This window comes from Mauremys reevesii, linkage group 5, assembly GCF_016161935.1.
Source record: "Mauremys reevesii isolate NIE-2019 linkage group 5, ASM1616193v1, whole genome shotgun sequence".
Lineage (NCBI taxonomy): Eukaryota > Metazoa > Chordata > Testudines > Geoemydidae > Mauremys > Mauremys reevesii.
In genome coordinates this window covers 51,823,469-51,844,667 of record NC_052627.1, presented here as the reverse complement: position 1 = coordinate 51,844,667, position 21,199 = coordinate 51,823,469, and the positions used below count along the sequence as shown (strand labels likewise).

Sequence of the window (21,199 nt, the reverse complement as noted above, 5' to 3'; positions counted from 1 at the left end):
ATTAACAGGAGTGTAGTAAGCAAGACATGAGAAGTAATTCTTCCACTCTACTCCGTGCTGATTAGGCCTCAACTGGAGAATTGTGTCCAGTTCTGGGTTCCACATTTCAGGAAAGATGTGGACAAATTGGAGAAAGTCCAGAGAAAAGCAATAAAAATTATAAAAGTCCAGAAAACATGATCTATGGGGGAAGATTGGAGGGTTTGTTTACTCTGGAAAAGAGAAGACTGAGAGGGGACATAACAGTTTTCCAGTACATAAAAGGTTGTTACAAGGAGGAGGGAGAAGAATTGTTCTTCTTAACCTCTGGGGATAGGACAAGAAGCAATGAGCTTAAATTGCAGCAAGGGAGGTTTAGGTTGGACATAAGGAAAAAGTTCCTAACTGTCAGGGTGGTTAAGCACTGGAATAAATTGCCTGTGGAAGTTGTGGAATCTCCATGTCTGGAGGTTTTTAAGAGCAGGTTGGACAAACACCTGTCAGGGATGGTCTAGATAAGACTTAGTCCTGCCGTGAATGCAGAGGACTGGACTAGAGAACCTCTCGAGGTCCCTTCCAGTCCTATGATTCTATGTCCTGCACGTTGCTGCGAGTCAGAGCCCTGCATAGCGAGAGACAATGACCCTGTATATTTGCATGACAACGACCCTCATAGTGGATTTTCCAACTCCAAAACAATTTCTCACTGAGAGATCGCAATCTGGCATTGCAAGTTTCCTTGGTGCAATTGCCACTCGCTTCTCCACTGTCAGTGCAGCTCTCATTTTGGTGTCCCTGTGCTAGCAAGGCGAGCTTGGCACAGATCCAGAATTTGTATCTTTGAGCATCCAAAAGTTCTGCAGCCACTGCCCAGCTGGCATTATGAAGTGATCCCATCAGTCAGTGCTCACTTCTTGGGCCCAGAAGTGGGGCTCCACCATTTGCAGCTGCTCTGAGAATGCCACCAACAACCTGAAATTGATTTTCGCTATGTCCCACAGCAATTTGCCCCACCGTGCATTGCCAAAACTTCCCAGAGGACTGTGTGCCAGACGGTGTAGAGTTGCACACAGGGGGTACTCACCCATGGTGTACCACGCTGTGCATTGAAACACATACTTACTCCTGGTGACTATGTGCCGTGCTGACGCAAAGAGCCAAGTATGCACGCACACAAGCGATGTACAGACTGCAGCAGTTTTGTGCCACTGTAACTTGCACTGGCAAAAGTTTGTAGTGGAGACATGCCCTTAGTTTGAGGGGTTTTGAATGCCTTTTTGGAGGCTTTTCTCACTGCTTTCAGTGTTTCTCTAACAGTCTCTCCTTACTCCTGAACTCTGCCCCAGGACATGGCCTGTTTTTTTGTTTTTGTTTTGTTTTTTTCCTTTGCCTAACTGAAAACCACCTAACTCTTGCTCATCACAAACAAATCACTTCTGGCCTCACTGGATTATCTTGCACATAGGGGAGTTTCAGCCCTTGTCAACCTTCCTCACCACATTTCCTGCTCTGCGTGGTTCTTCTGATGGCAAATGTTGGCCCTTAGAGTGTGAACAGGGCTTAAAGCTTCATTGGATCAGAGTGGCTTCCACTTACGCTTAATATCCTTGATGGCATCCTAGCTGCAGAGGTAGATATGGAAATATATTGAGCACAAGGTATGTGGCATAACTAAGGCCATGTCTACATAGAATCATAGGACTGGAAGGGACCTCAAGAGGTCCCCCGCATGAGCGGGGCTACAGCACTGTAGCTATGTCACTGTAGTGCCGTGCTGTAAATGCTTCCTCTGGCAACAGAAGGTTTTTTTCCCCATCACCATAGGAACTCCACTTTCTCCAGTGGCAATAGCTAGGTCGATGAATGGATTCTTCCCTTGACCTAGCTGTACCTTCACCAAGGGTTAGGCTGGCATAGCTACAGTGGTGACGGTTGTGTGTGTGTGTGTGTGTCGGCTTTTAAGTGTGGACCAGGCCCAAGTTGTGATGTCAGAAGTTAGTTTTCCTGCTCTAACATTTTTGTGTTGTGTTTCTGCTGTCAGGCCACCAGACTTCCTTCTCCATTGGCTCCTTTCCAGCTGGCTCCTTGCCAGTGAACTGTAGTATAAAATCTTGAGCAGTCTTGTGCATGCACCAGACCCAAACAAAAACATCCTAGTTGCTATCCATTTTTTCCCTCTGCTGTAACAGTTGGGTAAAGAGCTAAATGCTAGCTAACAATTTAAGATGTAGTTGTAGTGGCTGAGTAAAGGTTTTAGAGTTAAAGCCGCTTCATGTACATAAAGCTGAATATTTAGACTCTATGTACATGGAATGTGGAGACATTGAGGAGGTGAAATCCTCTATCCTGACTTAGGTTCAAGATTCATGGTGGCTGTAGAGCCCCCTGTGGCCACTATTCCAGATGTCCAATGTACTGGGATGACTGGATTTCTGTAAAGATGGATCTGTGACCATTCCTTGGCCTGCTTCCAGTGTGACCTTTCATTCTTGACTATGTAGGACTCATGCATAGATCCTGTCTGTGATGCAAAATTGGGTGGTGCAGATATTCCTGCATAGGTACTCCTCCAGCAGCCTCCCAAGGGCTGCCCCTTAATAGGTGTGGCTTAGTTTTTCCCTGTATAACAGGGATGAATGACATACCAAAGTGGTGAATCTCTAATCTTTACTACTTTGTTGTGATCAACATGGAGAATAATTTGCAGTCATATGTTTGTCTTTTTAATATTTTTTAAAAAATACCTGGGAAAATGGGGGCAAAATTCTATGGAGAATTCATTTGTAGTATGGGTAGGAGAGAAGAATTTAGCCTTACTTTGAAGAAACTGTTCTACATGTGTGCTATTCTGAAATCCACTTTTAATTTCTGCAGTATGTATGGTTGTAATTAGCTTTTCATTTATATGTCATAGCATGAAGAATGGTAGATGTTCTGTCAGAATCAGCCCAGCTTCCTTCTCTTCCTTTTTGATTTTTCTGTGTCTATTCTTTGCATCCCACAAGACGCTTTTGCCTTGAATTCCTTAAAGTATCATAGACGGATCCAGTTAGAATACTTTTGGGAGAGAGAGATACTGGTTATGTGTCTAGTGTATGAATTATTAGTGGTTTAGAAGGATTAAAAACAGGAAGTTGTACTCCACTTCTAATACATTTTTGGAGGTCAGACTATTACAGGAACTCCAAAACAAGTACAAGCCACAATTTCACGACAGTGAAAATAACTGTCTTTGAATAACTTGTGAATAGATATTTTGGATGTACACAAGGGGCAAAAATTAGGGCAGGAGGTGGAGGAATTTTGGAGTAGGGACTAATCTCTAGTGCAAACATTTTGACAGATTTGACACTGTTTTCCTGAACAGAGTAGAAGGATAACAGGTATTTTGTTCTCTTAACAAATGGAATTTTGTTAGTATCAGCTGTACTCTAATATTCAAGTACATTACTAGGGAAGAATAACACATGCTGGAAAGCTTATAGGAGTTAATAGCACAAAATCTGTTCTTTCTGAGAGACTGTACTTCTGCATATCTAAAGTAATAAATGGATTAAGGGCATAGTCAGCAATCATACCACCTAAACTTGTAAGAATTGACAACCTCTCATTTTAAGTAGCTGGACCTGGTTAGTTCTTCAGTGGGAAACCACTAAGGAAAACCCATGGTGCTACAGGAAGTGTTGTTGGCAGTGCTGTAGGTGGCACTCTTCCCTTTGAGATAGTACTGAACCAATGCCAGAGTGAAATGGTAGGGGGCACTGTGCTGTTATAGTTCCTGGGCCGTATTCTCAGCCAGTGTAAATCAGCCTAGATCCATTGAAGTCAGTGGAGCAATGCTGATTTATACCAGTTAACGATCTGGTCCGGTCTTTTGAATAAGACATGAAACCAAGTTTTTGACCACTTGTCATTAAAGATCAGATCCCATGACACGTTTCTCGAGATTCCTGATATCTTGGCTCAAATCCAATTTTTGTCATTACATTTTGTTTACCTAAAAGTACCTCTTCATTTTCAGTTGGATATGGTGTTCATCACCGTTGGCCCTGAACTGTTGTGTAGTTTTATGGTGTGGAACAACTCTTGAGGTCGCTGCACTTCAATGGTGGGTAGTATGACCCTTACATATGTAAAGGGCTTTGGGATAAAAGGCACTTTATAAATGTAAAGATGCTACTTAAGTTATTATTATTATATTTTATTTAGTTCACATGTGCTAAATCACAAATATAAGTTCACTTTTGTTTGAGGTAATCCTGTCATGAATGGTGGGGAAAATCTCCTCCCTTCAGGTGAAAGATCCTGGTAAACTGCTTCAGAGCCCAATAAACGTTGTGGTTTTATATAAGATATGCAGGTATTGTAACTCAACGCTCTGGAGCTGGGTGTTAGGACTCCTGGACTCTGTTCCCAGCTCTGTGACTAGTTGACAATGTGATCTTAAGCTAGTGGCTAAAAGCTATCTGTAAAATGGGCACAGTTGTAATATTAGTGACTCTGACCACATTGGGGTGTCTCAAGTTTTAATTAACTAATGAGTTCGAAGTGCTTTGGGACCTTGGATGGAAAAAGGCTGATCAAGTGTTTTTATTTATCTGTTAGTTTATTATTGTAAAGGAGAAGTTTCACTGATTGAAGTGATATATCTGACTGTGGATTAGAGGAATTTTAAATGGTAGATGGTAATGTGCTGCTTTGTGTAGGAGGAGTGGGTGATGGATAGTATCAGCACCAGGGCAATTCATTCTTCCCTTCTTTTGCCTATGCCCCTTATGCTGCAGTGTGGTCCATGCAAGGGGACGCTTGCACCCATGTGGAGCTTGCTGCAGGATCAGGGCTTTATTTACACAATATTCTTCTTTTCAGTTATTTTGATTCCAAAGAGCAACTTTATCAGCTTAATTTTGTTTTTAGTCATTCAGTTTTCAGTTCTTAATTTTATTATTTATCAGCCTCCTCTAAATATAAGAATATCCATCTGTCCATCCCAATCTTTAATGTATTTACCCTCTCACCCTGGTGAGGTAGAGAAGCATTATTATCTCCCCTTTTCCAGATGAGGAACTGAGACTAATATTCCCTTAAAGCCTTCACTGGGGCAGAGCTTTCTTTCTGCCCCTTTCAGAACGGTGTGGATCTATGGACAAAGGAGTAGTGTCTTGTAATGTTTCCCAGTGGCACATGCATGCTGTGAAGTCTGTGGGGCATGATGTCCCCAGGGTGGTCAGGAAGGATATACCTAGGGGTATGTATCCTCGTTTACAAGGCCAAGGGATTAGGAACTAGAGGATAGCAAGGGTCTCTTGGGAGTTTTACCACCTAGCCATCTCTTGGTACAGATTTTCAGGATTCTGTTCATAGTGACAATATAGTTTATTTGAACAGCCAGGCTGCTCAGTGGAGTGCTGCTGCTGCACCGTACAGTACTGTGATTGTTCAGTTTTCATAGGGAGGCGTTACCCAGGAAGGGGAGGGGAAAGAAGAGGCAGCTGATATTCTCTCTTCTCCCCGACAGCCAAAGCCAAAAGAATCATGAGTGATGATCTATGAATAAGAGAGAGAATTTAATTTATCCCTCTTAGTGGTTGGTACATTCCTCTGCTTCTGATTAGTCCTTTAACACTGCAAGGGGACAGTTCGCTCACATTCTGCTACATTTTTATACCAGTCACAGTCTCCCTTTTCTCTCCTCTTCCCCCCTCCCTACACTCTCTTAAGGTTTCTTTTCCTCTTCTTTTTCTTCTTCTTCTACTTCTTTTTTTTTTTTTTGCAAAGCAGCCATGTGAGAGGAATAAAATAATTTTGAAGAGCATTATATGGTGAGAATTTTGACAATGAATGGAAGATTGTAATTACTCTCTTCCATTAGACTCAGTGGCTTTGGACAGATAAGCTGTATTGAAACGTGTGACCAGGGCATGGGATCATGGATTGTCTTTCATTGTTGTCATGGCGACAGTGATGCAGGTGGCCTATAACTGCCTGGCTGTCAGATCTTATACATCAAACTGGTGCTAAGTGAAAATATGTTAGAGGCATTGGGGGGAAAAAATGCCAGCAGTGTTTATAGGATCAGGTGGAGGAGAGCTAGCCAGTTTTTTGTAGAAGCCTTTGGTGGCTTAGAAACGGTTCCTTAGAATTTTTCCTGTTTTGTAAAGGCAAAATATATTTTTAAAGAAAGAAACTACCAAATAAATTCATTGTCTGTTTTTATAATTATTTCAATTTTGAGAAAATGGCCGAAAGAACATCATAGTATCATGCTGAAATGTGAAAAAGGACAAAATACCTTCAAGCTGACAGCTGGATTAGACCATACAACATCAGAACCCACTGCTGCTGTGAGAAAAGATGGGTCTCTTATCTTTATATAGTACTGATGTACAGTGCTATAATCACCCAGAGAAAGTTGACCTGATGTGGAAATGTTGAAGGAGTACATAGGAGACCAAAACTTATGTTGTAAAGCAGCCTGTTTTTAAAGTCAAGATGCCTTAAAGCAAATGCCTATCAGAAAGCTATAACTTTGTCTCTCATCTGGAGCAGTTGCATATGTAATAGGTTTTCTAGTCTCTTGCATGATGTTCCAAAGTAAATTATTTTTCATCACCCCCTCCATACCTTTCCAGCTCCTGAAATTTAGATGAGCTAATTTAATGTCAGAGATAAATCTCTGTAATTTTGCTAAGTACCAGTTCCTTATACTAGGTAGTGACCTGCCTTTGTGTTCTGATGAGAGATATACTCTTCACAAGTGGTTATAATAATGAGAATAATAATGATGGTAGAAAAGTTAAACTTTACTGTATTCAGGTTTGATGTCATTTCCTGGCACAATACATTAGTCTTTGCAAGAATTTTGTTGTGGGTTCCATTAAATTAATTTGACAGTTTTGGTCTCAGTAGTTTATCATGTTCTGAGATGCTTACATGGGTTCTTTCTCATATTTTGAAGTAATATGGTATATATTACCTTGGAGTATGCTTTTGGGGCAGTGTCCACAACTTGGGATGTGTGATCCACTAAGAATATATCTTTATGCAAATACCTAGGTAGAAGAATCAACACTGCTTTAAAGAGTGTACAGAGTAACTTACTCTCCAGAGATGTATCATACATTTCAGCTGCTCTGCTAGACAGCAGTTGTGAAATTGACTGCTAGAAACAAGGTGAGGGGAAAAGTGGTTTAGTCTCTCAGAGGTAGTAGCACAAGAGACATAATGACTCATAGCAGGGCCAGCTGTCATCCAGTCCTTCCTGCCTGGGAACAGGGCAAGTCTCGCCATATACAGTATAGGAAAGCATGGAAAATATCAGTGAAAAGAAAGCAAATGAGAACTCTCTTCCTCAGCAAGTATTAGATGCTAAAACTGCTAGAAAATACAGGCTTGAATAAAGGCAGGTTTTTAAAGAGTGGTCTTTATTTTGTACTTGAATAAGGGTCACATTTATGTTATCAGCTAATCATATCTTTTGCAACATCCCAATATATAAACCCAGTGGTACATCAATCAAGGATCTAAAACTGTGTTTAGGAGTTTTGAGGCATTAAACTGTGGATTACAAAACACTCAGCCAAGCAATTAAGTATCCATTTTTATCATTTGAAAACCATGACTAATCTGATGGGGGAATAATTGTCGAATGATAGAAACTGATTCTTAATTGAATGGCTAGGTGGTTTCTAATCTAGAGTTCTGTTTCTCAAGACTCCCAAACCCAGTTTTAGATGTCTCGATTGATGCATCATTGGGATTTTACATTGCACAACTCTTTTGACTGGCAGCAGGAAGAACTTTTGGTTTTCACTGTGTTCCCCATAAGCATCTTTCCACTAGCCAGGTGTTCACATATGAATCTGTCCATTAAACTATTAATGTGGGCAGATATTTACTGTACATCATAAATACTTGACTTTGCAAGCAGAAAAATAAGAAGATCTAGCAGGAAAATCCTGCACTGGTAGAAGAATGGACACTATGACCTAGTAGATCCTTAGTATTTCTGATGTCTGATTGCTACACGCAGAAACCACTGTCGGGTTGCAGAGAAATTCCTTGAACAAGCATGTTTATTTTAGTCCTTATCCTAAAGTTCGTAGTGTTTTGGAGGAGCGAATGGTGTGTGTGAGGGGGGGAGAAGTGGGTCCTTTATTAAGTTAGTTTAGCATATGGCTGGTTGATGTGCAAAACTCCTCCAGACCCTACATGGGAGATATCTATTTTATCTTTTCTTTCTTTTAATCTTGGCTAGTATGTTCTCCAAGGTTATTTTTTATCTGCCTTTTCACTCTTTTGATGAAATATATTGTGTGGGCTAGACATCGTGCCGAAATGGGAGATTAGAATAGAATGTGGTTTTATATAGCATTGTGAGGGAATATTGTCTGGTTTTGAGAGCACATGGAAGGGAATTGAGCAGTAAGGATTCTATTTCCAGCTTTGTCACTGAGTTGGTGTCTGACCTTCAGGAAGTTACTTCACCACTGTGTGCCTGAGTTTCCCAGTCTGTAAAATTGTGATTAAAACAAGCACTGTGAAGATTAATTCACTGATGTTTATAAAATGTTTTGAGATCTCAAAACCTTGACTGAACAGTGTTATAAAAGGGCACATGTATTATTTATTGAATTATCATAGGCATTCAAAGTATCCTAAAGTTCTTTACAGAATGCTGTATTTTAAGTACCAATAATTCAGTAACTGAACAGGGACACCAAGAAACTATTAGGTCTCAGATACTTCCTAGGACATTAAAATTTGTTTATTGTATCGGGGAGTTTTAACTGAGATACCAGGCTGACCCCCTGCTCTTTTCCAGAGTGCTAGGCATCCTTAATGTCCCTTCAGAGAGAGACCAAGAAAAAACAAAAAGGGCGTTGGATTAACATCTCATGTAAGGGACTGCAACTCTAAAATCTTCAAAAGCAAAAAATCAATGTAACTGTCCTTTTGGGTAAGAAAAAGAGGGTGTCTTACAATGATGCCTTAATTCTTGTACTTAAGGTCCTTTATTGTTTTTTTTAATCATAGGCTGTTAGTGCCAAATTAGCATTTGTAGTAGTTTTGGCATTAGTATTCAAGAATAGTCTATGGTGTGTGTTTTTTATTCAAAGCTAGAATGTGGAGGTGGTTTGATGCATAAGTTTACAGTAACTGTACACAACTTTGAAGGGTGAAAAACTGTGCAGAAATGTAGCTGTTAGAACCATTTCCTGACCAACAGGATGGTCTGGCTGGTGAACTCAAATTTTTGTTTCTGGTATGGTGAATCTGATGATGTAGTTTGGAAGTTAATGTGAAGGTAACCACAGAGGCTTTAGTCTGAGCAGAGTTATTACCTCATTATCCATTGCTGAGGGTTAGCTATAAGATTTGAACATCTGTACTCATGCAGAGAGAAGGAGGAGGGAAATGGACAATACAGATTACATCTTTCAAAGCGATATGGATCCTGACTGAGTTTGCAGTTCACTGCAGAATCACAGACCTCCCTGGTTTTGTGTTTTCTTGTTAAAAAGAGCCTGCTCACAATACTGACCCCCGCTAATGCTCTGTATAAAAATGTGCCTTTCAGATTTTGTGTTGTAGTCTTTTATTAGCTTGCTCGTGTATTGCTTTAAATTGCTTTTAAAGATTAGCGATGTTTTTCCACATCTTAAGTTGCCTGGAAAATGTAAGGTCCCCTGATTCTCAAAAGCTGTTTAGTCATGAACAGAACAAAAATAAAAAAATAAAGCTGCACTTACGCTACTCGCAGGTTTTCAGATATAATACTTGTTACTGGACCTCAATAATTAATGAGCTTCCAGTTTAACATTAATCCTTGTACAAACAGGCTACAACAGTGACATGGTTATTGCAATTGCTGATAATATACATTAATGTGTATTACTGTAAAGAAGAAAGCCATGGTAATTGCTTTTGCATTATACTATGTGTTAGGTTAAAAACACACTTTTTAAAAAATGTCTTGGTCCCTTTCAGTCCTTCTGAATCAAAAAGATATTTGTGTTGTGGTTGATCGATGATGCATTTCTGAGATGTTTCTTAGTCCCGTAACTGGTAGTCAGGGGCTCGGACAGGAGAGCGAAAGCCTAAGGTTAGTGACTGCCTCAGACAATCCAGTAGTGCCTAGTGGGGAGGGGGAGGTTTCCTGTTGTTACAACAAAGCCAGCAACCATCAGGATGCTTGTCTGCCATGGAGGAGTGTCTGTGTTTGGGTGTGAGCTGTATTTCTTGGCTCACTGTGAATCAAGATTCAATTATTGTGGATCTCACAGGCTTTTTTCTTTTTCTCTTTTGAAAGTCTCGCTTCCCCTCTCCTCTCCAACATTTATTTTCAGTGGGCTGGCTTGTAATGAAATCTTATGTCTAAGAGCAATGACATATTTCCCTAAGTCACTGTACTTACTTACACAATTTCCATACAGCTGAGGCTGGCTCTTGCTGCTGCACTAAAATACAATATTAGACTAATTGATTTGGTGGCTAGAGTAGGTTTTGGTTTAGCTGTTACAGAGACTATGCATTCATAAGAGCAGGTCAGCACACATTTGGAAATGGGTGTCTCCAGAGACAGTTTTTGGGAATTTTGGGAGGAAAAAATTGAGGTCTCCCTCCTAGATACATCTCCCTCACTCTCTGGAATCAGTTGCGTACATGGCTGCATCACAAACCAGTTTTGTGTGTTGTTTGCCTGTCACATTTTGAACTGCTCAGTATGAGTCTTAATACTAAGACACGTGCCACTTAAACCAAGTGGCTGCTTGTAGTGCCAAAAAAAAATTAAATCCACTCATGGTTAGTGTACTTTCCTGCACACTTAGTCCAGTATGGTTTAGTTTGTTTACAAAGAGATAAGCCAGTACGTACAGTTATAAGGCTGTACTGACAGAGCAAATGTGTTGCTGGATCAGTCTTCATTGACCAAGTCTGTGTCCTTATATACAGAATGATAAAGCAGGCTGGGCCTATGAATGTGGGGTCCTGAATTTCCTGGATCCAGAAAGGCAGCAACTACAGTGGAATCTCCCTATAACTCAAGTTAAGGTTCCGCCCCTCAAGTGTAACCTTTGCCACTCCCTCCAAAGTCTAGTAAAACTCTTCCCCTCCTAACGTAGCAGTCTTTGTCTCGTTTTTGCATCCCCTGCTGTGATGCTTGTGGCAAACTAGTTGACAGATACTAGCAAGTATAAAGGAAAATGTATATATTCTGCTACATTGTGTTAACATTTTGTATGACTGAGACAGGGCCAATTGCCTTTTGGATCTCTCTAATTGTATGTTGTTCCCCTTCCCCACTGGCTGTCTTCAGATTGTGTGCTGTTTGGGGCAGAGAACTGTTTGTTCTTTCCTATTTGGAATTGCCCTGACTCATTACATTGGTACTGAGAATAAGGAATAAATAAGCGTGATAATTAATCATTCTGCTCTCGGAGCTGTGGATGAGGAGGGAATCTGGTAGAAGAGAGAGTGTTCACCTCCTGTGGCAGCAATATCAGAAGGGAAGAAAAGGCCAGCTCCTGAGCTGTAGTGATTCTGATGAATTTTGTGGCGCCTCAAGCTACCCTTTTTCAGTCCATTTTCTCTCTCCACACTCAATGTGTAGCTCAGTGTTTCCCTCAACAAAGACTTTTATTTAGGTGCCTAATATGGATTAGAGGCCTAACTTTAGGTACCCATATTTGAATATATTGACAAAAATATTTCAAAATAGAATTATAAAGCTGCAATTATTTTTAAATACGTTTCAGCATATATATATATGTAGTATTTAATGTAAGGGTCAGATTGTTAGGAAAGATACCCAAATGTTACATTTCAAATGACAGCTGCAAGTGTGTCCACTGTATATGGCTGCTTTTTAAATGCTAAAAAAGTTCCATTTGCTGGAAAAAAGCTCATTTCCTTAGTGCCCGTGGGGGAGTAGCTGATGAAACACAGGAGCATTATCTCTGCTTAATTAGGCATTTTGGAACAATAAAAAATAAGAAACTTTTACAATGTGTACTCATAGCAATTGCTGTTTCATTGAAGCAGTGGCCAATGTGCTCAACAAATGGGTCAAGAAATATGTTGAGCCTTGATAATGTCAGTGCACTGCTATGAAGCAGCTGGTCTGTGCTCTGTGAGTCCACCCACAAAGCCCGAACAGGAGGAGGAAAAGTGTGGCCAGTGGCGGAACACCAAAAACCTGGGGAGTGTGTGTGTGGAAATGTAGAGACATCCAGGCTTGTTTTTCTTCTTGGTTTAAGCCCCCCTCATTCTTCTCTCTGTAACAAAAGAGAGTTAAAAAAGGGCAATTAACTGGAGGGGGGAAAGAAGAATGGGGTAACTGGGTTGAAGTTACAGATATATTTAATATTCTAGTTATAGTAAAGGTATTTGTTAAATTGCCTTGTGATCATTGGGAATGGCTGAGCTAATCCTGATAAAATAAAAAGTGACCTGAAACTTTCTCTGTTATTCAGCTGAACTCCTTTTGTTATAAAGCACTGAAATCTGTAAGCGAGACTGTTCTCCTGAGATTTTCATTCAAGTTTTGCAGATTGAAATGTCCAGATTAGGTTAACTGAATTTTCTCAGGTTCACCTAATGCTAATCATAATGCCTATAACACAAGGGGGTCAGAGATATGGATGTTGTGGAAATGGAGGAGGAAGGAGGTACATGCACACTGAAAGGGGAAGAGGAGAAAGAACAAGCAGAAATGAAAATGAGGAAACCTTTTCTTTGCATTTCTTAACTCTTGTGAGTTTTGACTCTCAGCATTAATTTTCTATCAACTTGGTCATAAAGTTACAGAGATCACATAGCTTCAAAGTATGCTTCACAGTTCTGCTTCTTTTAACAAGGGAGAATCCTACCCTTCAGCCAGAATCAGTGCCCCACTCAGTGCTTTGGATAATCAGCTGGGCAGATGAGGATCTGAACTACTCTGTAAAGGGAGGAATTGCACTGCTGACCAGGGACCTCTACTCTGTATTGGTTTGTCTACATTGCAGTTAAGCACCCAGAGCTGACCTGTGTCAGCTGACTTGGTCTTGCAGGGCTTGAGCTCAGGGGCTGCTTAATTATGGTGTAGACCAGTAGATGGCATGCAGGCCATCAAGGTAATCGGATTGTAGGCCGTGAGACATTTTGCTGATGTTTACCGTCCGCATGCATGGCCCCCCGCAGCTCCCAGTGGCCACAATTCGCACAGCTCCCATTGGCCGGAAAGGGCAAACCTGCGAACAGTCAACATCAGCAAAATGTCTCACGGCCCGCAATCCAATTACCCTGATGAGCCGCATGTGGCCTGCTGGCTGCAGGTTGCCGTCCACTGGTGTAGATGCTTGGGCTGGAGTCGGGGCTCTGGAATTCGCAAAGGGGTCCAGCCTGAACATCTATCCTGCAATTAAACAGCCCTTTAGCCTGAGTCCCATGAACCCAAGTCAGCTGACATGGGCCAGCTGTGGGTGTTTAACTTCTGAGTAGACATACCTTAGGGGTCTAGGATTGGGATGATAGTTTCAGTGCCTGCATCTCCTACCATCCTGCCAGATAGAGGGAGGAGTCCAGCCTTTTGCTCTGCTTCAAACAGCCAGAAGGTGGTTGTGTATAGTCATGGTGCCTTGTGAGATCCTCCAGCTGGACCCAGGACTTTAGCTGCAAAGCTGCTGTTACATTTCCACTGTAAATAGAGAGAGAGGAGTAGAAAGAAAGGGAACAATAAGGGAGGGGGAGAAGGAGCAGTAGTAGGCAGTCAGACCAGGGAACAGAAGACATAAATAAAGTGGGAACCTCAAGCAGAAGAGGAAGTAGGTGAACCATGAAATGGGAGGAAACCAACAATAATATTCTAGGATGTGGGAGGAGACCAGAATAATTCCCCAGATAGAGGAGGAGAGACACCAGGAGAGAAATAAAAACAGGAGCAAATGGCCTGGTTTTTAAGGGGGCTTGAGCATCCAAAGCTGCCGTTTAGGTACAGTGGAACCTCAGGGTTATGAGCACCTCGGGAATGGAGTGTGTTTGTGACTCTGAGCAGAACGTATGGTGGTTCTTTCAAAAGTGTGACTTAATACTGCTTTGAAACTTTACCATGCAGAAGAAAAATGCTGCTTTCCCTTTTTTTAGTAGTTTATCACAGTACTGTACTGCACTATTTTGCTTTTCTTTCTTTTGTTGTATCTGCTGCTGCCTGATTGTGTACTTCTGGTTCCAAATGAGGGGTGCGGCTTATTGGTCAGTTTGCAACTCTGAGGTTCTACTGCAAATGGGATCTGTGAGTGCTTACTGCCTCTAGAAATCTGGCTGATTGCTTAATTTTAGGGTGGGAATTATATTCAAGTTTCTCTTGGCTGTTTATCCAATTAGTGGTCACAGTTAATTAGATTGGCAACCAAAGAAATGCAGAAATACAACCTCCCACCTGAAACGTTTGCAATCTCCACCATTTCTGTGTGTGAGAGAGCTCCCTCATAAGCAAAAATGAAATCAAAGCCCTGCAAGAACAGTATTTGGTCCCGAATACAGTGTTTTGTTGTAATTCTTCCAGTCTTCTTCTAATGCTGGACATAGCATCTAAGAGGATTTCTACATGTAATAAATTCATCTGAAAATTGGGTGCCGTGTGCTATTTAGCACTTTGTCTTTCTGTTTTGGGAGGCAGAAAAGAAACTGGTTGTACCAAGTATCCTCCTTCAAAGTGGCCCAGTGTTTCAATGTCATTTAGGTCTATCTTTTATTTCACCTTTCAGCTGCAAGTAATCAGTGCTAATCAGCAAAGGTTTTGTCTCTGTTGCCCCCGCAAGATTAGCCAATGTTTAGATGTAGCACCTGCTGCATGGTGTCCTGATAGCAGGAGGCTGTGAGACTTTGCATAAAAGGTGGATTGTGTGTGAAGATGGTAGTGAAGGTTAGTGAGCTACACTGGGCAGTAAATTAGACTGACTTAATGAGAAATCCTACTGGAAGCAACATATAAGATGTGATTCACCTATGCTGGTGGATGAAGGTAGGTATTGTGCTCTGGTAGGAGAGGTCACCTACTGGGGAGGGTAGATGGTGTTTGCTCTGGGGATTCTGTCAAGGAGAGGGCTGTTTTAGGTTGTGGTTGGGATTCCACAGATCTGGCATAGACTGCCTCAGGTGTGCACTGCTTTAGCTACCCTAGTCATGTTCCATCCACTGCCAGGTCTGCCCCCCCCCCCCTTTTAGAAGCAGGTTGAACAGTCTGGCTGCAAGTGCCTGGCAAACAGAGTCCAGGTGCTCTGAACTGTTACACTACCCCCTTCCCATGGGGGTAGGAAACATTCCAAAATCGAGAGGGTTGGGAAGCAAAGTGTAGTGAATTAATCACTTTCAGTTCTGGTGAACTGATTTCAGATTTTGATTATTGCAAGTGAAATGCATTTGGTTTCAGCTGATCATGTTGTGCACTTCCCAAGACCACAAAGCTACTTGCTCTCTGCTCTGGATAAGAATGACAGGGTATTAGAGGTCTGGATTGAGGTGTATAGGCAGAGCTGTGTGTGTGCAGAGCATTCTTAAGCTTACTAGCACCGTTCTTGGCTACAGTCCACGTTCTATTCACTTTGTCACTTTCATAAGCACTGGACGTCAGCAAATTCACCCCAGATGATTCCAATGGACTTTTTTGTCCAGGCCATCATTCAACCTGCCTTTCCTTTTGCAGAACTTCTACTGCACACAGTTGACTTGATTTCTGTCTATATTACTCCTGGGGGCATTCTGCACCAAAAAACTAAAAATTCTGCACACAATATTTTAAAATTCTGCAAGTTTTATTTGTCAATAAATAAATATGGAGGCTTCAGCATGGCAGTGGGGAGTACATGCCACTGGCTACACAGAGGTGGAAGATCACCCTGCCCCCTCCCCACCCCACCCTACCCCGGGACATGGACTTGGCAGTGAGGCTGCACCCAACCTTGACACAGCGTAAGGGCTACGCCTGCCCCAGAAACACCCTGGGGCCCTGCCCCTCCACTCCAGGCCTGCCAGGTGTGGAGCAGGCTGGCTCAACCAGGCAGGATCCAAGTGTGGAGGGGTTCAGTGTGGGGGGATCTAGGTGTGGGGGTGAGAAGGTTCTGTGTGGGAGGCTCAGTATGGGGGTCCAGGTGTGGGGGGATCTGGATGCATAGAGGCTCATTGGGGGGAGTTGCTGGTACAGGGGCAATGGGATTGTGCAGGGGATTCCTTGTGAAGGAAGTTGGGGCTCAGCAAGGGGGTCTGGGTGTGGAGGGGCTCAGCAAGGGGGGGGGGTCTGGGTGCACGGGAAGTGGAGCTTGGTGGGGTGGGTGTTGGGGTTCAGTGGGGTGGAAGTCTGGGTGTGGGGGACTTGTCAGTGGTCCAAGTGCAGGGGGGTGGGGCTTATTGGGGTGGAGGGTTGAGTGCAGGGGGCTCAGTGGGGAGTGGCCGGGGTGCAGGAGTGGGGGTCCAGAGGCAGGGAATCTGGGTGCATGGGGGCTCCAGATGCAGGGGTTGAGGTTCAGTGGTTTGGATATGGAGGGCTGGGAGTGTGTGCCTGGGTGTACGGGGTGAGGCATGATGTGGGGGTGTGAGTACGGGGGGTCCAAATCCATGTGGGTTGGGCGGATGGAGGATCAGCTTTCTGTACAGTGACCCCTCCTCCTGTGGCAGAGGAGCAATGGGGGCAGGAAGCAGAGGAGGATGCTGAGCTTCTTGCAGATGGGGGAGGTTTCTGGAGGTGGGTCTCACTCAACCCCATCTACTCCTTGCAGGGTAAAAGAGGAAGTCCCATCCTCCCCTACCTCCAGCTCAGCCACGACTCGCAGCTGATCCTGGCACAGGGTAGGAGCCACCAGCCCTGTGGTGATTTATCTCTCCTCTGGGTGCCCGAAACGATGTACTTGCCCTGCTAGAGAGGGCTGCATGACCGCTCTTGGAGCTTCCCTTTGCTTTGCTGTCAGAAAGTCATTTTTTCTGCAGGGAAGCAAAGAAATCTGGGGGGGACATGAATTCTGCACACGCAGTGGCACAGAATTCCCCCAGGAGTACTATATGCAAGTTTGGCAGATGTGGATTGGTAAATCAAGAAACAAAAGACTTTGTTCCATTTTGTAGCATAGTGAATTATAATATATAATTGTGAATGCATATGAACCCGATGAAGCTCAACATTAGCTGGTATACAGAAGGGTAGCAGTACCTTGCACAGTGGTGGTGTTTAGGCAGTCAGTCGCTATATAGACTGTGGTGAAGGGAGTTTCTTGTTTTAGAGGCCCTGCTTCAAATCCTGCCTTGTTGTTTGGCTTAGCATTTTTTTGTTTCTAGTGACACATGGCAGGATTCCAAATCACCATTGTGTTGTGATTCACTGTAGGGGGAGGGAGAGATTTCATTCTGCATAAAGTTTCCTTTGGCTTGGAGACAAAAGAAAAAGAGCAGTTTGTTGGCTCAGTTTAGCAAACAGGGAGCCAGTAACTGATCAGCTTATTAATATTGAGAGTTTCAAGTAATTTGGTCAGCCAAAAAAAGCATTTAAAAACACTTAAAAAGAGACAAAAGGAAGGGTAAGTTACTTTTGTGTTGGCCTTTAATTAACCGAGGTTCGCACTCTGGCTACTTGCTTTTTAAGAGCTGCATTGGATCATTTATTTAAGTACTGTCTTTGTGAGAGGTGGATTATGATATGAAGCTTTTTTGAAAGTGTGTGTGTGTGTGAGAGAGAAAGTGTAAGGTTTTCTTAATTTGAGCAGTGGGCTAGGTGCCATGGTGAATTTAAGTTACCCATCATTTTTCTGACTACTAGTTAAAAAGAAGCCTCAATGAATTTGTTTTGTTTCGGAGTTTTGTAAGTAAACATTGAACAGAATCCTTTTCAAATATTATGTGGGGAGTTTATAGCCTGAAGATTGCAGTTAGACAATGACAAATCAGCTTTTCTTAACATACTCCCAAGTAGAAGGGTAAAATTTGTTTTGCACTTCACCAGCTATTTGTATCCTGCTCTGTGTGCACAGTGGGTGGATAGTATGAGTTGCCCACTGAATGTTTTTCTCTCACTCATGGAAAAACCCATGGAAATGTATCTTGTCAACAAATAAAATTGATTGTACTGTACATCATCTGGTTCTTGTTGGCTGAAGAAGTCAGAAATCTTATTTCAGTTTCCGAGACCACATTGAATTAGATCCAGCTACAACAGGTCTTCCTATCCCCTTGGGTGGCTGCTATGCAACCTGTGGTGATGGAATGTTATAGGGAGCATGCTGATAAGCTGAGCATTACTTGTCAGCTAGGACTAAGAATCTGATCCCTGAACACCAAATATTGTGAAGAACCTAAGCTGTTTAAAATGTGGCTGAACCTTGGTAGTAAACAGCTGTGATACTTTGTGAATACATAGACTTAAACCTACTGCAATACAAACCATTAACCATTTCTGCAATTAGCAAGTATTAATTTCACCAGAAATGTCTGAATATTAACGTAAAATAAAGTGGTTGCATTGTGTCTTTAGAGCAGGGGTGGGCAAACTACGGCCCAGGGGCCACATCCAGCCCTTCAGATGTTTTAATCCGGCCCTTGAGCTTTCACCAGGGAGTTGGGTCCGGGGCTTGCCCCACTTCCACACTCCAGCTGGGGAGCAGGGTCGGGGGCTTGCCGTGTGCCCTGGCTCTGCGTGGCTCCTGGAAGCAGCAGCATGTCCCTCCTCTTCCTCCTATGCATAGGGGCAGCCAAGGGGCTCCACACATTCCCCCTGCCCCATCAGCTCCCAGGGCCAATGGGAGCTGCAGGGGCAGTGCCTGTAGATGGGGCAGGGCACAGAGCGGCCTGGCCGCACCTCTGCGTAGGAGCTGGAGGGGGGACATGCCGCTCCTTCTGGGAGCTGCTTGAGGTAAGCGCCATTTGGAGCCTGCACCCTGACCCTCTTCCATACCGCAACCCCCTGCCTCAGCCCCAATCCCCCTCTCATCCTCTGAATCCCTCAGTCCCAGCCTGGAGCGCCCTCCTGCACTCCCAACCCCTCATTCACAGCCCCACCCCAGAGCCTGTACCCCCAGCTGGAGCTCTCACCCCCTTCCAAACCCCAGCCTCAATTTTGTGAGCATTCATGGCCTGCCATACAATTTCCATACCCAGATGTGTCCCTCGGGCCAAAAAGTTTGCCCGCCCCTGTTCTAGAGTGAAGACAACAGAGAAGGGACATATGCACTGTGACAACAGAGTTGCAAGCTGTACACATTTTCTACATGTGTTGTAGAGCTGAAGTGACTGAGAAAAGTGAACTTGGAGTACAACATTCCAGAAGAACATCATAGTGGGACTCCTGCATTTGCGTAATAGGTATTTCCTTAGCTGTAAAGTCAGCTGACAAGACAGGGCAGAGGAGTCTTTGAGGAAATCAGTCTAAACTCACTTTCCATTGGTTTTATTTCCTGTTTCTGAATCTTCATCAGCATTACCCCAGCTGGCAAAAGCTGGCTTTCTGCCAGGTCTTTGAACTTGCCTTAAGGAAAAATATATGCCCAACATCATGAGGCCACATACAGAGAGCAGTCCTGCCCCCAAATTATAAAATGTTGTCTAAGCCAACCTCAAGTAACCAAGTTACTCTGCTTCTATTTCCTGTTCCGCTGTTGACTCTGATCTGGCTCCTGACGGCACACATTGAAATGCAAATGACAGCAGTAATTGGCTGAGAGATAAACCACAATGAGTGAGTGAGCCATGCAGCAGGGAGTTAAGTGGCTAAGTGACAATTATTGCTCTGCATCCTCCAGTATCATGAGCAGCCGTACCGTTTGTTCTCTGTTTTAAAGGAGCTGTAACACATTAATTGGAGTGCTTCTCTGTTAACATGTCTCACTTAGTTTCTATTCTGATTCTGCTTTGGCGCAGGGGATGGGGGAGGGCCTTTCGTTGTTCAGTTTTTTATTCTTAAATCTTACTGAAATGTATGTTGTTCACCACGTCCTTGATCCTTCCTAAAGACTGACATTTTGTTTAACTTAAATGCTGTTTAAAAATAATTCTCAGTGTGTGGATATTGTGTTAGCTTCAAGTTGCTGAGTAGGTTTCAGCAGGTCTCTTAAACAGTAGGGCTTAATTCTCTCAAAGATAACAAATGAACATGTCAGGCTAGTCAATTTTGGGATCCCATATTTCTGTCTCATCTGAAGAGATACTCTGGCAGCAGCAGATTAAAAGGGTGGAAGATGTAAAGGTATACTTTACCACATCAGGCTTCCCCCCACCCCAATATATATAATGTATCTTTTAATTTGGAAATTGGAGATAGCACTAGTGATAATGCTAAAGGCACTGGATTAGTTTTCCCTAATGACTTTTTGCCAAAGTACCATCTTAACTTTTAGTTTTAATAAATAAAAATGGTCTACCATGTTTAGATGGACAATGAAATATCCCAGTTTCGCAAATTGAAAAGCTTGGACATGGAAGAGAAGATGTACTGGAATAGCTGGCGCTACGGTGACGAGATGTCCTGATTGTATAGAGACAGTCCCTATATTGTGGGCTTTCTCTTTTATAGGTACCTGTTTCCCCCATATCCCATCCATATTTTTCACACATACTATCTGGTCACTCTACCTGGCATTGTTAGCCAGTGTAGACTGAATTGGCCTTTCTGAAACATAGGCGGATGAGAGTGATCAATATTGTAATCAACTTTATAGGAAACACTGGTTGGTTTGTAGAAGTAGAGAAGTAATGCTGTGCTTAAGGGATTCCATAGACCAGGAGTAGGCAACCTATGGCATGCATGCCAAAGGCAGCATGCAAGCTGATTTTCAGTGGCACTCACACTGCCCGGGTCTGAGGGGTTCTGCATTTTAAATTAAGTTTAAATGAAGCTTCTTAAATATTTTAAAAACCTTATGTACTTTACATACAACAATAGTTTAGTTATATATTATAGATGTCTAGAAAGAGACCTTCTAAAAACGTTAAAATATATTACGGGCACGCGAAACCTTAAATTAGAGTGAATAAATGAAGACTCAGCACACCACTTCTGAAAGGTTGCCGACCCCTGCCAGAGACCCTCTTGAAAGAGTATCTCTGTGTGAAGGATGATAAAGTAGAATCTGGCTGGATTAAAAAGGCTATGCCATAGGAATAAAACTACAGCAGTAAGAGAGATGCTGTCAGTTTTTAGATTAGAGCAGTGATAGCAAATGCAGAGGTTAGGGAGTGATCAGAATCTGGTGGAACTATA

The 21,199-nt window shown here is 42.8% G+C and overlaps 1 protein-coding gene across 12 annotated transcripts in view; it reads left to right on the top strand.

Moving 5' to 3' along the window:
* The window catches only part of MAML3 (mastermind like transcriptional coactivator 3), a 339,298-nt gene that overhangs the window by 37,163 nt on the left and 280,936 nt on the right, over positions 1–21,199 (top strand). Inside the window, exon 1 of one of the 12 annotated variants that reach the window (XM_039542204.1) lies at positions 14,901–14,986. The exons of 10 other annotated variants lie outside the window; for them this stretch is intronic. Coding sequence is in view for 1 of the 2 variants with exons in the window: in XM_039542206.1 (XP_039398140.1) it covers positions 14,981–14,986 (6 nt within the window). In the remaining variant the exon portion in view is untranslated. Of the gene's footprint in view, positions 1–14,900; positions 14,987–21,199 lie in introns of those variants that run through there. One more of the 12 variants, XM_039542206.1, reaches the window with a different exon arrangement.